The sequence below is a fragment of the Camarhynchus parvulus genome, chromosome 3 (genome assembly GCF_901933205.1).
Source record: "Camarhynchus parvulus chromosome 3, STF_HiC, whole genome shotgun sequence".
Lineage (NCBI taxonomy): Eukaryota > Metazoa > Chordata > Aves > Passeriformes > Thraupidae > Camarhynchus > Camarhynchus parvulus.
In genome coordinates this window covers 76,994,231-77,017,613 of record NC_044573.1, presented here as the reverse complement: position 1 = coordinate 77,017,613, position 23,383 = coordinate 76,994,231, and the positions used below count along the sequence as shown (strand labels likewise).

At 37.8% G+C, this 23,383-nt stretch overlaps 1 protein-coding gene across 6 annotated transcripts in view; it reads left to right on the top strand.

The window, feature by feature from the left end:
* Positions 1 to 23,383, top strand: part of GREB1 (growth regulating estrogen receptor binding 1) — an 87,841-nt gene that overhangs the window by 59,931 nt on the left and 4,527 nt on the right. For 3 of the 6 annotated variants that reach the window (XM_030946336.1, XM_030946333.1, XM_030946331.1), the window contains exons 20-31: positions 378 to 577; positions 2,359 to 2,448; positions 3,804 to 4,378; positions 11,381 to 11,483; positions 12,179 to 12,337; positions 14,048 to 14,193; positions 14,938 to 15,099; positions 16,892 to 17,096; positions 17,917 to 18,091; positions 19,017 to 19,235; positions 21,518 to 21,653; positions 22,176 to 22,394. In XM_030946336.1, the coding sequence (XP_030802196.1) occupies positions 378 to 577; positions 2,359 to 2,448; positions 3,804 to 4,378; positions 11,381 to 11,483; positions 12,179 to 12,337; positions 14,048 to 14,193; positions 14,938 to 15,099; positions 16,892 to 17,096; positions 17,917 to 18,091; positions 19,017 to 19,235; positions 21,518 to 21,653; positions 22,176 to 22,394 (2,389 nt within the window). The remainder of the gene's footprint in view (positions 1 to 377; positions 578 to 2,358; positions 2,449 to 3,803; positions 4,379 to 11,380; positions 11,484 to 12,178; positions 12,338 to 14,047; positions 14,194 to 14,937; positions 15,100 to 16,891; positions 17,097 to 17,916; positions 18,092 to 19,016; positions 19,236 to 21,517; positions 21,654 to 22,175; positions 22,395 to 23,383) is intronic. The other 3 variants (XM_030946332.1, XM_030946334.1, XM_030946335.1) reach the window with 3 other exon arrangements.

The following is a 23,383-nucleotide window of genomic DNA, read 5'->3' as shown; positions in this document are numbered from 1 at the left end:
ATGTGTGCCCCTAGAGGTGTGGGGTGCCTTCTGGAACGGCAGGTGAAAGAGAGACAGGATGCCCTGGGGCACTAAATGCTTTTGTATGTTCAACTGAATCCTATTCTGTGTGTGTTAGGTTTAGAATCCAAATGATTATTCTTTTTCTTATGCTGATGCTAATGTGCAGTGCAGTAAATTAAGTTGTGTGATTGGGTTGAGAGAAAGAAAAGTGTATGCACCACAGTGGTAAACTTATTAAGCACAAAATATTGTGCTCTATCTCATCCCTCATTGAAGCAAATTGTGAAAAAATTCCCCTTTGGCTGTGTTTCTGAAAGAGATAAGGCAGTAGAGTACAGTGAGTTTTCATAGTAGCTCCTCCTGTTTCTCTCCAGATCACTGAGATACTGTGACCTACGGTTAATAAATTCATCTTCTTTGGTACGGACAAGCCTGGAGCAAGAACTTGGTTTGGCAGCATACTTTGTGAGCTCAGAAATTCACACAGAGAAACCAGTTGTGAATGATGTGTTAGAAAGTGACCCAGAGAAACTAAGCAGTACTGACAATGAAGATGAAGAAATAGCAACAGAAGGTATTTTTTTATTACTGGTAATAAAAGAAGCTGTAAAATGAGTGAAAATGATTAGCAAAAGCAGCAATGTATGGGTGAGGTTTTCTCATTTTAGTCTTACTAGGTGAGCTCTGCTCCTTAGTTTTGTTTCATCTCATTGAACCTCTGTTTCCTCACCCTTCTGCTGCTGATGCATTTTAACTTCTTGCAGTTCTACTGCTGTATCTGTTATCTCTCTCTGTTTTCTGGCTCCCTCCTGTGTTCCTCCTTTGCCCTGTGTGTTCTGATAGCCACAAAGTGGAGCTTTGTGTGGAGTAGGAGCACCAGGTGACACTCACTGTTCAGGTGACACTCACTGTTCAGAGGACCCTCTGCACTCTCCCTCCCCAGCAGAGAAGGGTGAGGTTTGCTGTCTGAGAAGCAGCAGCAGTGACTGCATCCCTACCCTCAGTGGCAGCTCCAACTAAACTGTTCCTGGTGCTACTGAACCTATGCTTACAATGATGTCAGTGATAAAAATTCCTTTCAAGGATACAGCTGAGTAGTCCCCAGCTTGTAAGGTGTTAAATAGTATGAATAGAAAATATATCTCAATATAGAAACTTTTGAGTTCTCCTTGAAAATGTCCATGAATTCAAATTAACAGTGTAGAGTTGGTGAATTCATAATTTCTTAAGAAACCAATTGAGAACAATCAAATGTGTAAAAACCAAAAATTATTTACTCAGGAACAATTACTTTCTGTGGGTTTTTTGAGTTATAATTGATGGACATTATCAGTTATTTATTAGTTCTTTGCACTTTTCTTTACTATCTATTGTGCCTATGGAAAACAAAGGATTTTTATCCCTGTAAAGTATTTAAATCTCGAACAACTTGCCTTCATTTCCTTTTCTACACTATGAGGAGGAAGAAACCCAATTACCTTCCAAGTTCACCTAGGAAGTTCTTACTGAAAATAACAGCAGAACAAGCTGAACAAAAATACTTTCTTTAATCCAATATGGACTCTTCATAGAGGAATGAAATGCCTGGGGTCATACTCAAACTGTGTTGAAGAGATGCCTGCTTCAGATGTGATGGATACTCCTTGCAATGAGCAGTTCTGTCCATTTAGTTGAAGTATGCTGGGATTGTATGTGATCTGAGTCAAATGGGCTCCTGTGATGTCTAAAGCTGCTCTCCTAGTCCATGAAGTATGGTGTGATCATCCAGAGTCCAACTCAACATGTGAGATAGGCTTACAGTCTAAGTTTGCTGATGGCAGTGCTTATGTCTCAGTTTATCACATTAATACTGTACAGAAACAAGCATTTTAACTTAGGAGCCTCAGCTAGGAACTCAAGTGAATGATGGCCATCCACCTGAGGATTTTCATCACTGAAAGCTGAGATGTAATCTGGCCATAAAGCTGTGTGGGGTAGGAGGTAATTTCAAAACATACTGACAAAATAGAGCTTGTTGCCTGCTGCTTTCCCTGACATTGGATTAGTGGGGAATGTAAGACATGGGTTGGAAGAGAAATCATGGTTGAGACAGGCCTAGATATTACCAGCTCCTGGTTGCAGCAGTGATGTTTGTGAAGCTATTGCAGCTCAGCACAGGTAAATTAGACCATAGGCTGATCCGATATTCTGTGGTGGGAACAGATACTCTCCATACTGGAAACAGTGTCAGGATGAGAACAAACCCCACACAAACCCTTCTGTACTTTTCCTTACTTTGACGATATAGCTGTGACCTAGAGGATTACCTAAATTATATTTTGATTTTGTTTTCCCTTACTATCATTCATGAAACAGGTTCTACTTCCGAAAAGAGAAGTCCTATGAAAAGAGAAAGATCACGTTCCCATGACTCTGCATCTTCATCTCTCTCTTCAAAAGCTTCCAGTAAGACCATAAGATCATCTCTGTTAATTTAAGTTTAGGACATAAGAGAGACCTTAGCTTATTTGATAAATAATAAAAAGCATAAATCACTAAGGTTTTGATCAAGCCTATTTTAATGGGATCACTTAAGATGACTAGAAAATATAGGGATTAGACTTCAGAAATATAGAAGATAGGATCTTTTCTTGCTTGAAAAATTAACATGTCATGGGGTGCTCAAACTAGGTGCTTCCATGTGGTCTACCCATGGCTCTGTCCCCTCAGTACATCTGTGGTTAAAGAAATATTTTTATTTCACTTTTTTCTGTGCCCCTGGATACTGATATTTTGAGGGATGTCACACTGGTGTTACTTGTGGCCATTCACAGTGCTGGTGACACTTTTGTGTTTGTTGCTAATGGCTATTACCGACTACTTTAGATTAATAGACAGAGGATAGCATTTCTTGAAATTGGGAGAAACTACTGACTTTTGTTTGTTCAGAATGTGGAGGTTTTTTGAGAACCAGCATGGTTGTTTTCACCATTAGAGGAAATCTGGTTTAATGTATGTTCAGCCTTAGGCACATATTTCTAGTACCTTGTGTAGACTGATTCCACAAGCAGTTCTCTGCCTACTTTAAAGACTGTGACATATTTGCATGCCCTCTTTCACTAAGCATTAAAGATGCTCAGAACCATTTAACATGTGTTAAACTTAAACTACATGTGTAAAAATATATAGCTTTCAGAAAACCCACAGTTATCTGCAAGGTGTATCTACATCGCATATTCCCAGCCAACATTCATGAGTTCAGTATGTTCTCTGAGCTGACCCAAAGCTCTGTCAGTGCACTAATGCATTATGTAGCACCAGGTGCTTGAGGGCTGCCAGGTTTTATCAGATCAGCCTAAGTGCTGCAATGACCCAGACATGAGTGTCAGAACAGAGCTGACTCAAGCACTGTTTTTAGATATCAGTCTGAGTAGACATTTCTGTAGTGTGGTGGGGTAATAGCCTGGAAGTACTTATTTCCTTCAATGCATTTAAACAACGGTTTTAGTAATTTTGTATTTGATTAAAGTATCTGGTGAGCACCTTCAGCAAGAAGTGTATGAGGGAAATAGAGGACAGAGCAATCACTGACATCTTTCCTATGCACTTCAGGACTTTAAAAGCCACGTTCTGCATTGAAACAAATACTACAAACTAGTCCCATTATGGCTTCCTGTACGAGGAAGGTCAAAACAAGAAGAGGAGTAATGTTTGCTGGACAATGTATCAAGAGGATTATTTGTTGTGTTTTGTTTAACTGTGGCATTGACTAGCAGAGATATTTGCACTGTGTTAAAATGCAAATTTTCTTTTAATTACAGCATTCTGCACTGAGTCATCTCCTCCCCAAGCCCTAAGTAACAGCACTGAAGAAACTACAAATAACTATGAAAGGCAGAAGCAGAAAGTAGACAAGGGGGCACAAACAACAATCAGCAAACACTTGCCACCAGTAACTGAACAGCTGGATATGAAACAAAACATAAAAAGTACCCAAGTCTCCATCACCTCATCATCCTCCCCACCTTTCTCCTCCTCTTCTTCCTCCTCTGCACCTACTCATAACTCCTTCATCCTACAGACGTCTCAATGCTCCATGACCAAAGCATCAAAACAGCCTCCCATAGTTTTCCTGCCCAAACTGGTTTATGACATTATTACTTCTACAGACAGCAGCGGACTTCCCAAATCCTCTTCCCTCTTGCCTTACCATTCTGTTATGTGGGCAAGTTCTTTTCGTCCCCTTATGAGCAAGATGATGACGTGCACGGAGCAGTCCCTGTACTACCGCCAGTGGACGGTTCCCAAGCCAATCCACATGGACTACAACAACAGAAATGAGGGCAGAATGGACACCTTTCACCCAAGGAGACTGCTGCTGAGCGGGCCACCACAGGTGTGTAAAAAGAACAAGGTATTATCATTGATTCATTTTGATTAAGTTTATCATAATATCAGAAAAAATATTTAGTCATTATTATTCATACTTAAAGGTGTGGGGGTTTTTTGGAGAGTAAATTATGTGTATTTTATTTCCTAATACCTTCTAATAAAAAATTTCTTCCTTTCTTTACTGTTAGCCTGAGTTTCAATACAGAGAAGCTGCAGCAATATTTGCTTTGTCAGTCTCTCTCCATTAAAATGTTTTAAAGACAGTTTGCTCAAGAGATAGATTTCATGTGTAATTTCAGTTTGTTAAAGTTGAATATGCATTTATGTTTTAAATAAAGATCAGAGATCTTGACAAAGCCACTTTCTTATGATCAATGTGAAAGCAGCTGTGAGTTTGTAATTAAATTATTTTGTTTCCTTTGCACAGCAGACAGAAATAGAAGCTGTTGTAAATAATACATGCAAGAAGGCCAGTTCAAAGTAGCAGAGCCATATTTAAAAGATGAGTAGCTGACCGAGGAGTTTTTTTGCATTACTTTGAAAATACATATGAAAATAGATCTAGTTCTAAGAAGTTAACTCTCGTGTAAATTCTCCAGGAATGTTTAGCACTTAACTCTGAGCAAGGTATCTCCCAGTTAAGTGCACATGTTACAGGCAAAAGGTAGAATTGTGCCTCATGTTTTACTGCAGTATGAAGCAACAAGATAGGAAGAGGCACTGTGCCTGCTGAGAGCAGATATATTTCCTGTCAACCTCAGAAGTCAAACAGGATAAATGCAAACCAAGACAAAGGTGTTTCCAGTTACTGTAACATCAACCCAAAGAATTAATCCAAAGACAGTTGCTGAATTATCTTGCCACATGATCCACTCCCCTATGCCCATCCATGCAAAAAGCAACTGCATATTGCTATTTGTTACATTATTGTTTTCCATTGTATACCTAAATATATGGGGCAGAAGGAGCATAAATGAACTCTTCATGCTAGGAATTCCCACAGATGTTACTCTGAGTCACAAAGGATTCCAGAAACTGATGATCAGTTTTTCACTGTCCATTCCTTTGATCTAAATAGTTTGTGTTTGCCAAATATTGAGGTGTTATGTGATCAAGAAACTGAATTTCATACTCAGCTGCAGCATAAAAATGAATACGATGTGGAGAGAGATGTTCATTTTCATCCCAAAAAAACCCCAAAATGACAGGCTGTAACAAAATGACAGGCTGTAACAAAAGGACAGGCTCCAACTTCTGTTAGAATTTTATATTGCATTCACATCAAACCCCATAAAGATATGATTCTGAAAGCCATTCTAAACATTTAGATTAGCCAATAAGAGATTTTTCCTTTGGTATTTGAGTCCCAAATGTAAATTGTGGATCGCAGAAGAGTCATTCAGAGACTTCTGACAGCATACTACATATGGTGAGAATGTTTTGATAGTTCACACACTTGATATTTGCAATTTAACTATGATCAAACAGGAAGCTTCTTATTTGTCAGCCCACTTTTCACTATCAAATCTCTCTGGTTTCTTACCAAGTATGGAATAGGATGCTGTTCACTCTCTGTACAGCTGTGAATTTCAGCCCTGGTAACAATTCTTTTACTTGAAACTCCATCTCTTTTTCAGCTGTCTTCACAATGCAGGTTATTTCCTAGTGTTGTATCAGGTCCTACAGTTGGATTAGTCTCTAAAGGATGCTTTTTATTTGTTTATTCATTTTATATTCCTCAGTTCTTTCTGAAGAATATACCTGTTTCACGCAGAACAAATTCATGTTCATCAAATCAGGAGTATCATATCTTCTTCCTAAATTAAAAAATGTAGGATTATATATTAATTTAATAGAATTTACCATTTATTATTTCATGGAATTCTCTTAATTCATTTCTATCTTCATGGAAAAATCCAGCAACTTTTCTACCTTTACTATTTTAACCTCCCAAAGTACTTAAAACACCCATAAACCAAACAAACTGCTTTAAAAGTATATGGGTTAATTTAAGGTATAACAATCCAGTGTTTTTGAAGGGAATAGTAGCAATAAATTATGCAGAAATTAGAATTACCCTTCTCTTTTGAGAAGAAATAATTTTCCTTCCTGAAGTTGGTTTTGTTCATTATTTTTGATAATATTAACATTTCACATGGACTTAATACTTATTGCATCAAGAAGTATAAGCAGAAATGAAAACAATTATTAGACAGCTCATATCTAAATGTTGCTTACATCTCAGCCAAAGTAAAAGACTGCCAGAGTAGTACCTTCCCAAAAATTAGTAATTACTTGTTTTCTTTATCAGGCAGTGATTCCTTTACTAAAATTTAAATCAGGAAGCAATTTTCTGGTTAAAACTAAAAATACGAAATCAACAGAGGAAGAAAACATCAGAGAATCAAAATGACAATTCTCACTGTCAGGGAAATTAGTAACAAAATATGCTCACCCTTCTCTCATGGAGATATTTTACTCTATGTACTGGTCAAAATATTTTGCTGGAAGACTTGACACATTTTTACAAGGACAGTTATGTACATTAGAAGGCAATAAATGTCTTATTTTACAATAGGCTTTAGGAAATGCAGCAAAAACTGGATAGGTATGGACTAGTTTATCTGTAATTAGCTCCCATGATCAAAGTGAAGCCATTGGTTAGTGAGTATAATTTAATATACATCACCATGAGCAATATGTATTGTACACACGGCTCAACATCTCTTTCCGGGTACCCCCATGCAAATGCCTATATGGAATTCTAAATTCTCTCAAGTATTTTTTCTTTAGAACATTCATCTTAAAGTTCCCCAAACTACAAATCAGGGTTTCAAATGTTCAGTTTTTTAACTGGATTTTACAATTTAGAACTGGCATTTTCCTGAAGTGTGGAAGCTGCTGGTGAGCACAGCTCAGTCCTGTGGCACCACATCCAGGGAATGGAGCAAGCATGTCTTAAGACACTTCCTGAAGAAGAAAAGTGCTGCCCATTTTATTACTCTATTAAAAACTCATTACAATGAGTGTATATACCATTCAGCTTATATAAGAAAAATATTAGGGAAATATTTATCTATTATTAGCTGTATTTTAGAAGAATGTAGCACGTGGAAACAGATGGAGAAGAGCCATCAACATTTGACCAACTGTCTGTGGATCATCAGCATGTTTTCTGCAAATCATCATTGATTCACAGGCCATAGTTTGAAAACAACTGTCATGATATGTGAAGAACTGTCTTACCTGGAAATTAGAATAGAAAAGCCTTATGGAATAATTTCTCCTTTTGCCATATTTCTCCAAATGTGAGGCCTGAAATCAGATGATGCTTTATACCAACATGTAAGAATAATAAAATACTTCTAATGGTCCTGGTGTCCAGCATCTGGAACAAGTTAAAAAAGGAAGCTCATTACTGTTACACCTTCTACAACAGCACTTTTGAATGTAATTTCATGGATGCATGGAGGGACACATGCAGTTTATCTCACTGGAATGCTCTCAGATTCTTGGTTGTTTGCACCCTATCCTTGATATCTATGGCAAGCAGATTTCAGTGGTCAAAATCTTTGGCGAGTTTTCCGCTTCTCTTTGGTAATATATGTCTTTGATACAAACACTAGACCTTCATATATATGTCAAATTTTCTTCAGGAAAGAATTTGAATTCATATTCCTTCCTCTTGCTACAGCTACACTCTTCATGAATGAAGAGCTGCAGAGTAAGCATATTCTTAGTATTAGCATCCCTGGCACTAAGGATGACAATAGAAACCCCTAAATCTCATCAGGCCCAAATTCCCTAGTTATCATCAGTTTTCACAAGATTTGAGATTTTCATTTCTTAGTCTTCTGGGATTTTCTTCTTCCAAGTCTGATTCTTCAGACTTCTGACTTCCAAAGTCAGCTAGACAGGAACAAATTAGAGTAATACTTCCATTATTTGTGAATATTGCCCTCCCAGGTGCCTTGTCTTACAAAGCGCTGAGCACTGCCACATGTTTGAGGAGCCTTTTTTCTGGAAAGCAGAGCTGTTTGTCATAGTGGTCCCTCTCATGTACATTTTGTTTCAGAAATTGTAAAAATACCGGCCAGTTCTAGGTTTCTTCAGTCTTTTAATCTGTTTGTAACTTTGGTATCCAGAGCAAAGACAGGCTATGGGGAAAAACACCTTGCTCAGAGTACTTCCTTACCACTTGTTGTCATTATTAGTATGTCATGCTTAGCCCAGAGTCACTAGTTGGGATCAGTACGGCATTGTGCTTGGCTTCCCTAAAGCCATGTAAAGTTGCAGACCAATTGGGTATGCACTTTAAATTTTCTTTTCAGATCTCCTGTTTATTGGAGATAGGGGATGGGCAGGATCCCCTTATGCAGAGCATTATGCTTCAGAGGTGTGCATACCCTGCTTGCAGGATCTCTTTGTAGCTACTTACAGAGCACAAACTCTTATAAAAAGGGGTAGTGACAGACAGGGTGAGATGAGAAGATGTAGAAGTTGTGGTTTCCGATTGTTATTCAGTTTATTTTCAAATTTTATTTTCAAACAAAGAAAAAGTCTCTGTGCTATTCCATTTTGCCTGGAGATGGTACACTTATAAAACAGTACAATTAATTTTAGAGGTGCATTTAGCTATCTGGGGATGTTACAAGTCCACTTGTTCAAGATTCTTCCCTTCTGGAATAAATGCTGATTGTAAATGAGATGCCATTCATTTCTCATTTTCTTTTTGAAAATCTCAAAATGACCTGAAAAAGCTGTTCTCTCTTTCACCAGTTCATTTCTTGAGCAGTAAATACAGGCAAATGTGCTAGTGAATGGAGTCCAACTATGAATGCTGCATGTGCTCAGCCCATTCTCTGGCAGGGAAACATTCTAATAACATGGAGGTATTCCTGAAAGTTCCCAACAGCTTTTTACATACAGCATTGCTCATATCTAACAGCTCATAAAACTCAATAATACTGAATTGGAATCTTTTAATGTGACAGCTAGAGATTGGGTAAGATCTGATGCATGCCATGGCCTAAGTGTATGCATTAGATTAGTGGTGTAGCACTTGTCATCCTGTGCTTTCCAGCATTTTTGTCTCATGACCCTACAGTTTTGTGTACACTTGAGCCTGGTGATTGATGCTTTTCATCCCAGCACCATGGAGCAGTAGCCTCATCACTCCCACACACATTGTAAAAAGCCATTGGCAAAGACTGGACCCCCAAGGAAAGAAAAATATATGAGTTTGATAGAATAAGATTTTAATGCATATCAAAAAGTAAGGTTTTCAGCGTGTTGTTCTGTTGACAATTCCAAGTATATATTTCAAACAGATTAATAATTAATTTTTATATAGATATCTAATACCAAGGAGACAGATGTGCTTTTGATAAATGATCTCTTGTTTGAAATTAGGAAACTGTTAATATGTCAGGCTACCCTGTGTTTAATGAAAAGATGATTAGAGGCAGTTTAAAACAGTATGTTCATAAGAGAATAAAGAGGTAATCTCAGACATGAAGAAAACAAATGAAAGTATTTTCTTTGTTTGCCTCAGATGTGGGAAAATAAGATGGTTTTGTTTTAGCTTCTCAATGAGTAGCCATTGCTACCAAGTTTAGAACCTTGTTCCAGGGTCAGAGGAAAAATTCTCATTAGTTTCAATGGATTTTACATAAAAAACAAAACTGGGAGTTAGAAACATCTAGTCCATGGGCTGACTATAGTCCATGCTGTCATTTCCTCTATTCTAAGTCACTTTTTTTTTCTGTGTTATTCCAGGATGACAGAGTTGTGTGCTGACATTTGATTCTCAACAGAGAACAGGGATCATGAGACCCTTATCCACCCTTTGCAAGCAACTGTTCAAACTACAGTCTGATATGAAAAACAACAGATAATGAGCTTTGACCAAAACAAATGTCTCTTGCTTTGAATTTAAAGCCTCCCTTCCTCAAGTGCTGAGAGAAAATTAAAATTTTTCTTGTCATAGATGGAAAACAGTAACTTAAATACTCTTTTTAGCAATTCCAACACCCAATGCTTCTGACATATCCTAGCAGCAATGGATGTGAAGCTGGATTTTCAATTCAGTAATAATATAGACCTAATCCAAAATCTGATGCCACTTTGTGAAGTCAGACAGTTGCTGTCCAGTGTCTTGTAACTGATCTGTGTGTTAACCTCCCCTGTACAGCTCACACACACACAATCATGGTTTTTAAAGCTGCCTGCTTAGACATGGCCTTATTTACTTGATGTTATCATCAGCAAACTACGTGTGAAAGACAGAACAAACATTGAGTAAATCACTGGCTGTGGCTTACACCTTCCAGCAATACTCTTGGTGTAGTGAAGGGAAAATTTATACACTGTGTTGATGGGATGAAAAAGAAAGGAGAAAGTTATATTTTAAGATAATTTTAAAATGGACTTTTAAAAGGTAATTTTAAAAGACTGGAAGGGAAATATTCTATTTTCAGCATGAGAGGTGGAACAGGACATTACCATGTCCTTCAGGAGTGGAAGTGGCCAGCAGGAGCTCTCCCAGGGATGTGTTGCCGCTTTTACTCCTCAGGAGAGTGACTGAACTTCAGTAGCAGGCAGTGTACTGGTAAAACATGTGGAAATAAAAGGCTTGGGATAATTCTTCAGTTATCTTGTAATTCGAGGGTTCTTTGTAAATTTTATGAGCTTATGTGATTTTTAAATGTTCATTGCCCGTGTAGAACCTATAACATCAGGAGAGAAAATTCTTGTCTCTGGGCCTGTAATTAGACTTCTGTTATAAAATATGTTTTCCAGCTAGGCTCCTGCATAGAGAGAATAAAACTGTTGAACATTATGCTTTTAATTTATGCCAAAGAATATACAACTAATGAAGATATCAAAGTCCTGAATATTAATATTCAGTTTCACCACAGCTACAATTTCCAGATATGTGGAAAACTAACATGGTGAAAAGCAAAATTTTACTCTTTTTTTTTTTTTCTAATTTATATGTTTACAGATAGGGAAAACGGGTGCCTATCTGCAGTTCCTCAGTATTTTGTCCCGAATGCTGATTAGACTGACAGAAGTGGATGTTTATGATGAGGAAGAAATCAACATTAGTAAGTTCCTGATATAAAAATATTCTGGAGACAATTGTTTTGCTAAATTGAAATATAGTTGTCATATTCTATGCGTATTCTATCCTATTCACCTTTGCAATTGCTTTACATTATATAAATAGTGTAAGAATAATTTTCTGTGATCTTCAACTGATACTTAAGAATATTTTATTATTTTATTAATTATTTAGAATTTAAGCAAAGAACATACCTCTGTTTTTTGTGGAAAGAGATCGACAGCATTTATGTATATTAAATGATCTCCAGCCATTGGTCTTCACTGTAGAATTGGAATAAACTTCTGTGGTAAAGCACATAAAAGGAATGATTGAAATTTTGTCAGATTTATACCCTGAAAAGCAATGTCATATTTTCTTATTACACAAGATTACCTGAGGGAAGGAAGTTTGTGCTCCCTAATAGCTAATTTAATCCAAACTTGCTTTATTTACAGTGTATTACTCTGTATTTTCAGATGTATTTCTGTCAGACAGGACATGAAGATAATTTTTAAAAGGTAGAGTTGCATTGAAGTGCAAGGTTCATTTCTGCAAAAGTTTACCGTGGTGCATGATATTGTGTCATCAGACTAATGAAAGAAAAAATTAAGCAGGAATAATAGGTAGAGCAAAACCATCTATAGTAATATAAAGAGCTTTAAAAATTCTGAATTCTTATTTTTCAATATGTCATAGACATAAAAGAAGAATCTGATCAATACTACCATCAGCCTGGAGATTTGTGGCCAGATTTGGAGTCATTTAAGAAGACGCCCTTTGACTACACCATCCATGATCCAAAATATGAAGATGCAAGTCTGATTTGTTCAAAGCTTCAGACTATAGACAGTGAAGGTTAGAATTTTTAAAATCCTGAGTAGTACACATCTATGTATTTATTTGTTTTTAATGTAAGAATCCTGTTAAACTTTTAAGCAGAATTAAAATATCAGAATTGCTTTTGATTAAGTAATAGTGAAAAAAGATTTCAGGTTTTCCAGATGAAATACCAGAGTATCACCCTTATAAATTACTTAAGGAATATTATATGGATAGTCTTTCATTTAAAAAGCTCTAATTCCACAATAAATTTGTGCATTTGAATGATTTTATAAAGTAGCATTCTCTTGCTCTGCAGCAATGCAATGATTTATCTGCATAAAGTTAGCTTTGTACTTAAAAGTATCTGTAGGTTTATTTTTTAGGTTTTAGGTTAGGTTTGGAAAGCATGAGACGAACATGCCCAGACCTAGATTCGTGGAGTATTGCTGTGTGAATTAGTGCTCTGAATTAGCCAGCTGGACATACACAGGTCCATGGGAGTGGGTGGCATGGAGGAAACCCTGCTGTTCAGAAAGGCCTTGGCAGGCTGGAGAAGTGGAGCCTCAGGAACACGACCCTGTTGAACAGTTCATCCAGTGTGCCTCTTGCACTTGGGATAGAATAACATTATTCAGCTGTACAAGTTTGGGGCCAGCTCTAGAGACAGCAGCTTTGATAAAGGTGACTTGATGGTGCTGGTTGACAACAACTGAACAGGAGTCACCAGTTCTCCACTGGGTCAATGGCTTACTAATAACCTAGCAACAAGTCGAGGGAAGTGACTATTCTTCTGTGATGGCAACTCTCAGGCCACATCTGGGTATTCTGTCAAGTTTTTGGCTTCCCAATATGACAAAGATGTTGACATCGAGAAGTGAGGCCAGTGAGGAGCCACCAAGATGTGGAGAAAATTGGAGTGAATTGAGTTTGTTTCATCTAGGGATGTCTAGCAGGTGCATCTGAATGCTGTCTTCAATTTCCTAATGGGAATTTATAGAAAAAAACTATTATAGATACACAGCATAAGGACAAGAGACAACAGACACAAGTTGCAATATGGAAAAATTACAATTAGATCATATGAAAAATATTTGCAGAATAAAAAGTAGTCAAACCATGGAGCAGGTTGCCCAGAGAGATTATGAAAGCTCCACTCTTGGTGATTTTTGAAAATTAACATGACAAGGAAAAGCTTTGAGCAGCCTGATCTGATGCTAAAATTTGGAGTGGAAGATTAAATAACAAAGTCCCTTTCAGCAGAAAATATACCTCATCTTCCCTCAGTCTCTCACAAAGAGGATCCTTTGAAAAATATAGATATACATGAAGGATCAACATCACTAAATTGCCAAATTAATTTCACATAATCTACTGTGATGTCTGTCACAGAATGGCAAATGTCATAAGGCTCTTTATTACTATTTATTGCTTTTGTAAACATTCTAGCAATAATAGCAACAATGAAAATTTTAATGATCAGGCATTGCTTACATCTCAGCCTTATGTGAAATCTGTAGTGAATTACCATAATCATGAATTTGTAGATAATTCCTTGAAGTTCTCTTTGCTGTACATAGTAATTTATAAAATATACTATTCCCAGAATGAATTCATGGTTTGTTTTGTACGTGTTTTATATTGCCATTTTCCTAGAAGCTGCTTTCAGTGACAGAAACAGTCTGTCACAAGAGAATACATTCTATCCTTGAATATATGTTGCATTTAATTTGTTTCTTTTCTTAGCAGACAGATCAATGAGCAGGAGACAGGAAGATATGTACACCTGCCGTCAAACAACCAGGATGAGATTGTCCAAGTATGCAGCGTACAACACCTACCATCACTGCGAGCAGTGTCATCAGTACATGGGCTTCAATCCCAGGTACCAGGTAAGGTTTTCCAGGTGTTACTCTGCAGATCAGAAGCTGTACACAGTTTGTGTACATCCACTGAATTTAACTGGCTTAGAAGTTGTCTGTGTGTACACATACAGCCGATTTACAGATTTTGTTATTTCTTGAGGTTTGCCTGCCTTGACCAGGCTGCAGTTTGGGGAGCTCAGAGGACCAACCCTTGTGTGATTTACACTAGTTTATTCAGTGTTGTGATTTGCATGTGTACTACCAGTTAAAACTACTTTCCCCGTAAGATTTCCACTGGGCTTTGCTTAAGTGGAAAAGTTTGCACCTGAGTAACAGCAACAGGTGCTACTTCTGATACAGGTGTAGTCCAGCACAGAGTAGTCTATGTGTGGTATACAACTTGCTTGTACTCAGAATAACCCTCTAATTTCTTGCCTGTTTTAATGTGAGGAAGAAAGTATCAGCAATGCAAATACTGTTTTTTATGTGCCAGTATTACTGAAAGCCAGGAGGGGCCTGTAAGTATTGGTACCATCTGCAAGATGAAACTGAAACAACAGTTTCAAAAGAGGGAACTCTTTAATCTTATATTTTTAGTGTAAGCTCTAGCCTAGGGAATATTGCTTAACACTTGTGAATAATGAAGTTAGATCTAGTGTCATACAGTAAGTGCCTGTAATCTGTTTAGCAATGTTGTAAATGTATATAAACTACACTGAGACCTTGTGGTTTGACTTTAACTGGAATTATCATATTTTTTCCCATCCTTAGATTTATGAGTCAACTCTGCATGCATTTGCCTTTTCCTATTCTATGCTGGGAGAAGAAATACAGCTGCATTTTATCATTCCAAAATCCAAGGAGCATCATTTTGTCTTTAGCCAACCAGGAAGACAGTTGGAAAGTATGAGGCTACCGCTAGTCACAGATAAGGTAGCTGGATATTTTTATTTATATTTATGGCCATGTATAGGAGAGAGACACCACCAATGTCAAAATTTGTTGAATTAGTATTCTCTATACTACTGTTCCTACTATCAAGAGACAATGAAGATGTCCTTATGCTAAGCTTATATTTTCTCCCAGAAAGGGATAAGTGAAAAAAATTTTTGAGACACCAAAAAGCTCTATCTTTTGGTCATAGTCAAGGTTGACCCTTTGGTATAAACAGTCTTATCTGTGACAAAAGGTCTTTGGTTATGAGTTTAAGATGTTAAAATGAGAATAGTTTCTGCAAAGAAACTCAAAGATATGATTTCATTTATCACACCTTTAGTAAGAGGAAGCATTTTTTTCTGTAGAGAAAAAGCAGTGGAATATCCTGTTTTATGCTGCATAAATGCTTAGTTACTTTCATATTAAAATAATGCTTTCAAAGAATCTTAGTCATGGTTTCAAGACTGTATAAACAATTACATGTCATCCTTGTAGAAAGATATCTATTTGACAGGCTCTGACCACAGAATAAATGAGTTGGAAGGGACCCACAAAGATCATTGAGTCCAACTGCTGGCCCTGCACTGCACCATCCCCAGGAGTCCCACCACGTGCGTGAGAGCACTGTCCAAACACTTCTTCAGCTCTGTCAGGCTGGTGCTGTGACCACTTCCCTAGGGGAGCCTGTTCCAGTGCCCAACCACCCTCTGGTTAAGAATATTTTCCTGATATCCAACCTAAACCACCTCTGACACAACTTCAGGCCATTCCCTCAGGTCCTGTCCCTGCTCACCACAAAGAGATCAGTGCCTACCCCTCCTCTTCCCTTCATTAGGAAGTTGTAACTGCAGTGAGGTTTCCTCTCAGTTTCCTCCAGGCTGAACAGAAAAAGTGACCTCAGCTACTCCTCACACAGCTTCCCCTCACGGCTCTTCACCATCTTTGCTGCCCTCCTTTGGACACTCTCTAATAGTCTAATGTTTTTCTTGTATTGTGGTGTCCAAAACTGCACAGAATATTCAAAGTGAGGCCGCACTGGTGCAGAGATGTTGACCTTTACAGAGATTCCTGATGCCCACGCCTGAGGTGAAGCTGTGCCTTGCTCAGGCCACATTGCTTGGAGTATTGAAGCAATTTGTGGAACAGCAGTAAGCAGTATAGCACTTCTATCCTAGAGAAAATAAGCTGCTTCCAATAAACACTAACAAATCAATATCACCCTCCAGTTCAAGTTTTAAATAGAAGAACCAAGACAGCAACACAACAGCAATGTAAGAATGACATCTCCTGCTCTCCCTCACCGAGTAAACTTGTGCTTGGCTACATGGTCAGAGCTGTGCACTGGGTCCTTGTGGATTCTTTTCTTGCTTCTGCCACTGGCCTGGTTGAGGCTTTGACATTTAAAGACTATTCTCCCTTTACTTCTTTTTCTATTCCCTTGCTCCAGTCAGAAGAGTTGTGCTGTAGTTTTGGAGTAAGGTGTTTCTTGCAGTCCTATATCATATGGAGTCCTAAATCCTCTTGCAGATCTATCCTCAAGGTACCTCTGCCCTTGGCAGGCCAAGGTTAGCAGTCCTGTCCATCCCACCACACTCTCATTGGTCAATTAAACTAAATGACAGTTTTCTTTTTTCCAATTCTTATAAAAGTTGTTTATTTTCCTGTCAAGGAAGTTTAAAATGTGTCAGTTTGTCTAGTGTTAGTGGATCTGAATTATTCTCCTGAAGAATCTATTTCTCCTTTTTCTGTCCAGATTAATACAGAAGCTCACACTTCTTTTTACCTACAGAGTGAAGATTACATAAAAAGCCCCACTTTCACTCCCACCACTGGCCGTCATGAACATGGACTTTTCAATTTATATCATGCAATGGATGGAGCCAGTCATTTGCATGTTTTAGTTGTCAAGGAGTATGAAATGGCCATATATAAGAAGTATTGGCCCAACCACATCATGCTCGTTCTTCCAAGCATTTTCAACAGTGCAGGAGTAGGTAAGTGTAACAAGAGGTTCTAAAAAATGTGGACACACAGCTTGGGTCCTTAGGTGTTGTTATTTGACAGTGCAACGTAGACCCACAGCTTGCAGCTAGGATGTCTGATCTGGTCATCTGGATTCCCTCTGAAGACAATGTGTCGCAGCTGAAGATACACTTCTCTTAAACCTGGACATGTAGAACAAGCTCAATGAGTTGCACTCTAGAAATACTCAACTCTTCTATTGTCTTTGAAAGAAGCTGAGGGTGTTAAAGCTCAGATGGAGTTACTGACTCTGTTTCCTTGTGGAAATAAGTTGCATGCTACTTGCATGGGCAGTGATGCTCTGGTTGGATACATCCCTCAGGAAGGTTCTGCTAATATAACATCTGTGAAATATTCAACCCTTTTCTTGTGCTGCTGGAACGCCTTATATACAGCAGTAGTGACAAACATTTAAAGTAGATCATCAGGGACAATTTCCAGTGTCATTCACTGGAAAGCTGGTCAGTCAGCATCTCTAACTCTTTGCACTAAGAAATGCTAATGAACACAAATATTGTCACATGAAAAGAAGTAGTCACTAAACCCTTAAGATACTAGAAAATCTTTACCACAGAAGTCAGGCCTCATTTTTCATCCTTCCCAATGTGGTTCTTTAAGTCACTTGCTTGGCAAGTGACAAAGCAAGTTGCCTCTGGGTGGTGGTGGGGCTAAAATCTTCAGAGTGATTTATGCCCTTGTCTGCAAAAATATTCACTTTAAAAGGCTTCTGAGTTAAAAGCAAACAGTTTCTGACCCTATTTTTAATCTGGTGATTTATGCCCATGGTTTCAGGTGCTGCACACTTCCTGATTAAAGAGTTGTCTTATCATAACCTGGAGCTTGAACGGAATCGGCAGGAAGAGCTGGGGATAAAACCCCAGGATATTTGGCCTTTCATTGTCATTTCAGATGACTCCTGTGTTATGTGGAATGCAGTAGAAGTTGATTGTTCAGGAGACAGGAAAAGGTAAATAGTGTAATATATGCTTTTTCATCTGATCTCTTTTAACCTTTCTCTGCATGTAATTTTGAAATTATGTTTGCTACACTACAACTTCTACCCTGTACAAGCAGAGAATTATATTTGCCCGAGGAGAGCACTTTCCTAGGTATCTGTCTTTGCATAGCATGTAGTGTCCTGTCCCCTGAGGATTTTTGTGCCCTGCAGCCATTGCTGTTCAAGCTAGAGTTACTTGGACTGCAGATTTCAGACCCTGTAAACACTCCCTGACACACTGAACAACATGGACATTCACATGTCCATTTTTCACCAGATATTTCTAGGGAAGCTAAATGAAGCTAAGCTAAGTTCTGTTCAAGTTGTGTAACTGATTTCCTTTGGCTCTTTTGTCAGTCCCAGTCTGTGTGTCTCCTTTATGAGCTCCCCAAATCCCTGAACTAGCACTTTTGTTTTCATTGCTTCAGAATATTGTTTGTGCTAGATATTTTTATCTATTCCATGAACAGATTATGCAGAATTTACAGCTAACTTGCAGAGAGAATGACACTCAATGAAAACTGAGATTTATGGACTCTAGGGATGGGCTAGGAGGATCTTAATACTTTGTGCTTAAGTTATGGCACAAGTCAGCAACTCTTCAAGATTCATTGGAATAATATCTAGGTAACTTTAAAAGTTCACATATCTGAGTGAATATTTTGAGAGATGTAGACTAAATTATAGATCTGTCATACCAGTCCCCACCACATAAGTACTAGTTAATTTTAACTATAGTGAGAGACAAAAAAATACAGTAAAGTAAGACAACACTGAAGTTATCTACCTGAAAGTCATAACAACTTCCAACTGTTAAGAATTGCTCTTCAGTGGAAAGAGATTCTGAATGTTCTCTACATATTTTAAAATTAACACATTTTCATAATTATTGTAGTGACTATACATGGACTGAAAGGAATGTTTCCCTGAAGCAAATTCTGCAACACATTGAAGCAACTCCCAATGTCACTCATTATGCCCTAATTGGAATGAGGAAATGGTCCAGTAAAACAAACAGTGCTGAGATCAAGGAACCATTCTCCTGCTGCCACGTGCATGACTTCATTATGCTGAATGTGGATCTGACACAGAATGTACAGTACAATCAGAACAGGTAAGTGAATCAGTAGCACTTTTCAGCAGAGGTGATGAATCAGTAAAGGGTTTTTTACAAAAACAAAGAAAGCTTAAACAAAGCTTTTGATTTTTTAGGGAAGTTGTGAATGGCATACAAACAGGTCTTGTTTTCTTACTGGTGATTCAAATCCTTCCCAGGCTGCCAGAAGTTGGAAAAAGACATTAATTTCTATAGTTCCAAATAAAATAGTGATAACAAAGCAACAGGATAGACATAGACAGCAGTGTAATCTGCAGTATTGGTCTACTCCAAGTGGCCTTTGGTAAATAATGTACTTCCCTTCTTGTCTGCCTAACTGTTCTCCCTTCCAAAGGCAACAGGGATGTATGCATGAATGGTGCATAACCAAATCTCATTCAGATATATATATCTGGGCATTTTACCCTTAGTAGCACAACACTGCAGCATACCACATGTGTGCTCATCAGGACAATCAGAAGAAAAGAATAAATAAGTCTTGTTCACATTGGTGAATGTTTCTCACATTCAGCTATCTCAGAAATCCCACTTTTTCAGTTATTGTGCCACTTAGGAGGATATATCAGATTTTAGTTTTGTAATGCACAGCATTACCACAGTTGACAGAACTGTATTCACTAGGTTCATAGTCTCACAGAATTTCACTGATCTGTGTGAAGTAAACTGTGGGTTTCCTCCCATTTCTGAGGGACATGCATTTATAACAACAGAATGAAGTGTATATATATCACTAGAGGTGGGATTCACTTGTCTAAAACTGGTCTTTCAGTGCCTTAGAATATGGAAGACATCCATGTGGGGCTGGCAGGTATGACATGAAATGTGTGGCTTTCTGTAAGCTGTGCAGGATAGCCCAGGTAATTAAAATGGCTCTAAGTTACACTTGGGTAACTGAACAGTCACAGTGCTTTTCGGAAGAATTCTGCTAACTCAGGAAAATATCTTTTGAGGCCCAAGCTTACTTATAACTGCAGGGAAGCATTCTGCATTCATTATTCTCTGAATAAACAGATGTTCTATATTTCTATTGTCACCAGGTCTGGCATCTTAAAAGAACAAATTGGCCCCTGTGTATCTCCTAGTAGAGAACTGTGCTCCCAGGCTAAGTGTGTTACCTTATGAAGCATTATGTATGAAGGGCAAATGGAGACAATGATAATAAAGCAAAATTATATGAGTACAAGCAGCAATGTTAAAATGTCAGGAATGCCACATCACACCACCCATTTCCTGCCTCTGTCTTTGAACCACATGAGATTCGTGGTTCCTGTGTGGGTACTGCTGACTGTGAAGTATTGTATGGCATTACAAGCATGGGCAAGGAAAAAGGTACATTTTAAAACCCAGAGGCAGCGACAGTCAGGGATATCAAATGACCATGTAGATATTGCTAAGATCAAAGAGAAAACTTGAAAAATTTACTGAATGCCATGTTTCTCACTGGTGTTGACTGTTGCACTGGTTGCTCAGTTAGCTTAAACTCAAGCCCTCGATGTCAGTCCAATGGTTCTGTACATCATCTTATTTCCTTTGTAAGAAATATATTCAAATTGAAGAACTGATCCTGAATTTTCCAGAGATCAGAGTATTTGAATTTAGTCAGCTTTAGGAGTTTACCTTTTATTCTGTTCCCTCATATTTTTTAAATGGGTCAAATTTAGCTCAGGGATGTTTGGCCTCATTCTGCTTAATCTTTTCCTGTGTCTCAGCAGTTCTCTTGTATAAAGACTCCTTGCCTTCAAATAATTTTCATTTCTAAAATAAAATTACATTAGTTCTGTAGAGGAACATTGAAAAAATTGCTAGCTATTCATATTCTGAGGGGAAAATGAGTAGTCAGATACTTCTGTGCATTTGATAAATCAAATGTAAGGCTTCATCCCTTTCCTTGGAAGTCAAAGGAATTAATTTCCTTGACTGTATTTGGGATAGTAATGTATGTAGCAATTTCTTATGACTCCATTATTGTAGGAAAAGGCAAAAAAATGTTTTAACTCCTGGGTGTTTTCCTTAGCAGTTTACTGCCTTTCCACTTTATGCTTTTGATCCTTTCCCTCCCTAAGCACTTTCCTCCCTCATTCTGATCTTTTCAAACTGATGCTAGCCTAGTTTATTACTAGAAAGCTGAATCTCCTTTCCCTGACTGATAGGCACTGGTAGAGGGTCAGTATGTTTGATACCTGTCATTTCTGTGGTGCTGATCAAAGGCTCTGAGTGCTTGTATTTGTCAGTGTGTGATGAGGAACATTCCTCTGACCTGCTGTGATTTTTTTTTCCAGATTTACATGTGATGATGTTGACTTCAACTTGCGTGTCCACAGTGCTGGCCTCCTCATCTGTCGGTTCAACCACTTCAGTGTCATGAAAAAGCAAATTGCTGTTGGAGGACAACGATCCTTCCACATAAAGTCTAAGGTGGGAACTAGGACCTTTGTTGCACTGTTGTTAAAATTCTGTTTTCCTTTCTTGTCTTTTTTAACTAGGAGACCTGAGGTATTTTGGTGCATCATCTGTTGATAGTAATGGGGTATGTCTGCCATGTGGGGCTTTTTTCAGTATTTTTTTTCTGAAATTCACAATATTCTTGTCATAAATACAACTTTCCTTAATAGTTTTCCTTCAAGATTTCGAAAAAACACATAAAGTGTTTCTTTGCAATCCATAACCATTCACTATGTGGATTTTATCAACAGCTATAGAATTGCTCGACTCCATGTGACTTCATAGGTAGGAGTATTTTGAGTTCAAAGAAGAAACCTCAAAGACTATAAACACAAATATAATTTTATGAAACTGAAACTGTTTTGGTAGCAGATATTTCTTGCTGAATAACTTTTCTTCTTATGTAAAACTTTGATTTGTAGGGTAGAGATGTATTTCGTACAAACCAGAATTCACACATGTACAGCTTGATTGATTAAGATTGATCTGTACAAGAAATATTTTTTCTCACAGGTATCTGACAATTCAGTTTCAATCTCCCCTGCTCAGTACATTTGTGCTCCTGACAGCAAGCACACCTTCTTGGCAGCACCTGCTCAGTTGCTCCTTGAAAAGTATCTCCAGTACCACAGCCATCGGTTCTTCCCTCTCTCACTGAAGAATTATAGCCATCCAGTGCTGTCTGTGGACTGTTACCTTAACTTAGGACCCCAGGTACTGAACAAAACAATTTCCAAGTAGACCTAGAAATGCGTAGGCTCTGTTTTGGATGGGTTATTGATGTATTCCTTTGAAGAATGAGGTACATTACTATAATGTTAAAATTGAATTCTTAGTCCCATAGAGATATTGTCAGAGGCTTCAACTAAAGTACATGGAGAGAAATCCCAGAATTGTCCTAAATACTAATATAGTCTGTGAAGTGTTTTCTCAATCTGCTATAATTTGGCTCTTCCTACAGAAAATTTCTTCCACAAGAGGGTTTTACAAATACTAGATAACCCTTAGAAAGCACTTCAAATATACAGATGTTTTAGTTCACTTCAGACTGATAAGCTGAGGCAGAGAATCAAATACTAGACAAGCAGCGGGAATGGGAGATGCTGACATTAGGTCTCAGGAGCTATTGGCTCTCTCTGATAAGTCTGGATCTAAAGCCAAGGTCATAATTCAACTCAAATATGTCAATAGAAACTTGGTACTAGGGTGGTGTGGTTCAGGAGAGAGGGACTGCGTGGTATTTACATTCTTTGAACAGAAAGAGGCATAATTTTCTCTCTCAGGTTTTTCCTGGAAATCGCAGTGAGGAACCTCAGAGAAAGAGAAAACAATTCTTATCTCTATTCTCTGCTCTTATTGTTTTTGCACATGTGGAATGTGTAAGGAAGATTGTTTACCTGAAGAGATTTAGTAATTAGATTCTAGTGATGGTTGTTTATATTAATTGGTCTATTAGGTCAAAGCTGTGTCCTGGCTGTCTGGAGACAGTCACAGGTTTTCCTTTAGTATGTATCTTTGTATAGTATAGTACAGTATAGTATCTCTTTAGTATAGTTATAATATACTATTAATGTAATTTATAGTTTAATAAAACAATTGCTCAGCCTTCTGAATCAATAGAGTCAGATGCCAATCATTTCCTTTGTCGGGGCACCCTGCATAATAAAATAGGACTGTTTTTATTTCTTCACTGAATACCAAAT